The sequence below is a fragment of the Procambarus clarkii genome, chromosome 57, assembly GCF_040958095.1.
Source record: "Procambarus clarkii isolate CNS0578487 chromosome 57, FALCON_Pclarkii_2.0, whole genome shotgun sequence".
NCBI lineage: Eukaryota > Metazoa > Arthropoda > Malacostraca > Decapoda > Cambaridae > Procambarus > Procambarus clarkii.
In genome coordinates, this window is record NC_091206.1 from 18,076,914 (window position 1) to 18,079,315 (window position 2,402).

The window sequence follows — 2,402 nt, forward strand, 5'->3', positions numbered from 1 at the left end:
TTTAATCAACTAAAATTTGTACTTATACAACCTATTGTACACTTCTTGTTTATTTGTAAAAAAATATATATTCTTATGTTTATTATTATATCATACATAAAAGTATTAATGCATAATAGTTAATAAGATGCGATGAATAAATTAATTTGTAATATAATGCTTCATGTTAAACACACGAGCTCAACAAAATATTAGAACTTTAGGTCTCCGGTTTAAAACGAATTTAAACATGTGTCGCATGATTTTAAAGTCTCAAACCAACACCGAGCCGTTTTCTTCCAATCTCACCACACTGCCACTGAGCACTTCCCAACCAATACGACCTGGGAAGCCAGGTGCACCTGTCGCAGAGATGGACCTGGACCCGTACGAGGGCTTCTCCAAGACTGTGTCATCACTAGTCATTTGCGCCCATCCTGGATGTGATCGCGTGAAATCTAAGTCAAAGTCAAAGCCAAACAAGGGTGAGGGTTGTGTCGTTCCAGAGCACCAAGGGTGTGGAACAGATTCTAAACTGGGGAAGGGTGAGGTGTCGTGTCGGCCGAAGGAGCCAAGAATCCAGTTATTAGGCAAAAGCCGTAGTTTGGCCAAATTGGACACTTTTCAACATGACCGTGAGTGGTTTCCTCTCCTTGGATCACTAAAGCCCGTGACCGCAGTGGTTGCGCGTGGGACCCAAACTGTAGCAGTCTCTATATATAGATTCCCTGTCGAGAGCCGCAGTTTGCCAGTTCCCTGGAGTCGACGACTGCGTACAGTGTCGAGAGCATCACAAACGGAGAGAAACGCTGGCAAACTCGTCGACAAAACCCCGACGTGGCCCGGGTGGGACTTGTTGCCACAGGAAGTCTTTATTATAGAAGACATTACTACTGAAAAATCTCTGAACACATTGATGGAAACCTTCCTCGTTAATACTCTTAAGAACATCAGTGTCCAAGAACCCACCCCTCGAGGAACTCCCTCTCGTACCCCTCTCATCCCCAGGTGCACTCCGGGTTACAAGCGTCCCAAAACAAAATGGCCTTCGACGCTTCCGCGACGAGACGACCAGGAGGTCTTCATCCAGTCTTCGTCAGGCAAGACCCGGGCAGTAGGGACCAACACTGCGCATGTGGGCTGGCCTCACCCGCGTCCTCGGAACCTCCGCCTGCGGCTCTCTCGGGACCTCTCCTACGGCTGGCGCAGCAACCCAGATACTGCCAACGCTGCCACGCAGACGGAATATTAGCTGTATATTGTTCATATATTTAAGTTTTATTATAAGTATAGCTCTTTGTGGTCTTTATTTTACCCTCGGGAATTAAAAATCTTCTTGGTTTGACTGCCAGTAGCTAAATGGAATGAACTTAGCGGTACTGAAAATAGGGAAATTAATGAAAATACTGATCAATGTTATTTCGAAATCAGAGACTAATTCTATATTAAAGTAAAGGATAACATAGTCTTTTATAATAAAACAAAACTAAAACGCTGTTGTTACTCGACAATTCTCAAACATTAAACATTATAATGAACTAAAAATGGCGTAAGAATTATTACATTCTCAAGCCAAGAACAATTTAATGTTAATAAAAAAATAAACATGTTGGATTCCTTAACATTAACACTCTACTTGCTGGTTGTGTTTGCCTTTTAAGCCCCTTTGGTTACAGGTGCCGTTAGGTAGAGTTCTGCGTCTTGCCAATGTATGCAACCCGTTCTGTCACTAGGCCATTTAAAGCAGCGGCCGTCCTCCACATACGCATTCATCAATTTTAACATACTGTGCATTAAAAATTGGTTTGTTTTATATATAAATGAATATTCTTATACATAAAAATTGTATGTATAGTTTGACGTAGGTTAGGGTAGGTGTTTAGGTTCTGTTGGTAATTATCTGTATTTGAAGTTCGTGAGTGAAGCATTTATAGAATTGTGGTTCGGACAGAGGACGTGAGCGAAGCACTTGTTCCGGAAGTGTTCGAACGTCATCAGTTGTGAGTCGTGTGTAAACCGTTTTTCATTCATAAACAGGGGGTTTGACGGGTGCATGGAATCACCTTTGGGTCTTTGTTTGGAGGACGGGCTGACATCTGATGACAAACCAACTTTTCTCTATGGGTGAGTCAGTGATTCACAACCTCTGCTCGAATCGTACCTCAAAATGCTTCACACAGGTACTGCAAATATAAATAATAGCCCGCAGAATCTTGACATAGAACCTAACCTACGCATATCTATACAAAGGTATTTAATATATAATAATATTAACTTGTGTGTGAGATCAAACTAATTTTAAAGACAGTGTGTTAAGATTGGTGAATGAGTCTTGGGGGAGGGGGGGGGCGGGGAAGGGGACAGCCGTCGCTTAAACGAGCCTGGCCAGAGGATTGGTTGCTTATCTTCGGTGTTTATTTCAA

The 2,402-nt window shown here is 42.5% G+C and overlaps 1 protein-coding gene across 1 annotated transcript; it reads left to right on the forward strand.

Moving 5' to 3' along the window:
* Positions 1-286: 286 nt before the first annotated feature.
* On the forward strand, positions 287-1,277 carry LOC123744903 (uncharacterized). The gene has a single exon (XM_045725123.2). The coding sequence runs from the start codon at positions 353-355 to the stop codon at positions 1,229-1,231; it is 879 nt and encodes a 292-aa protein (XP_045581079.2). The 5' UTR covers positions 287-352; the 3' UTR covers positions 1,232-1,277.
* The last annotated feature ends 1,125 nt before the right edge of the window (positions 1,278-2,402 follow it).

What these genes read in the sequence shown, in the direction of transcription:
- LOC123744903 (XM_045725123.2), top strand. Translation starts at nt 353, where the DNA reads ATGGACCTGGACCCGTACGAGGGCTTCTCCAAGACTGTGTCATCACTA.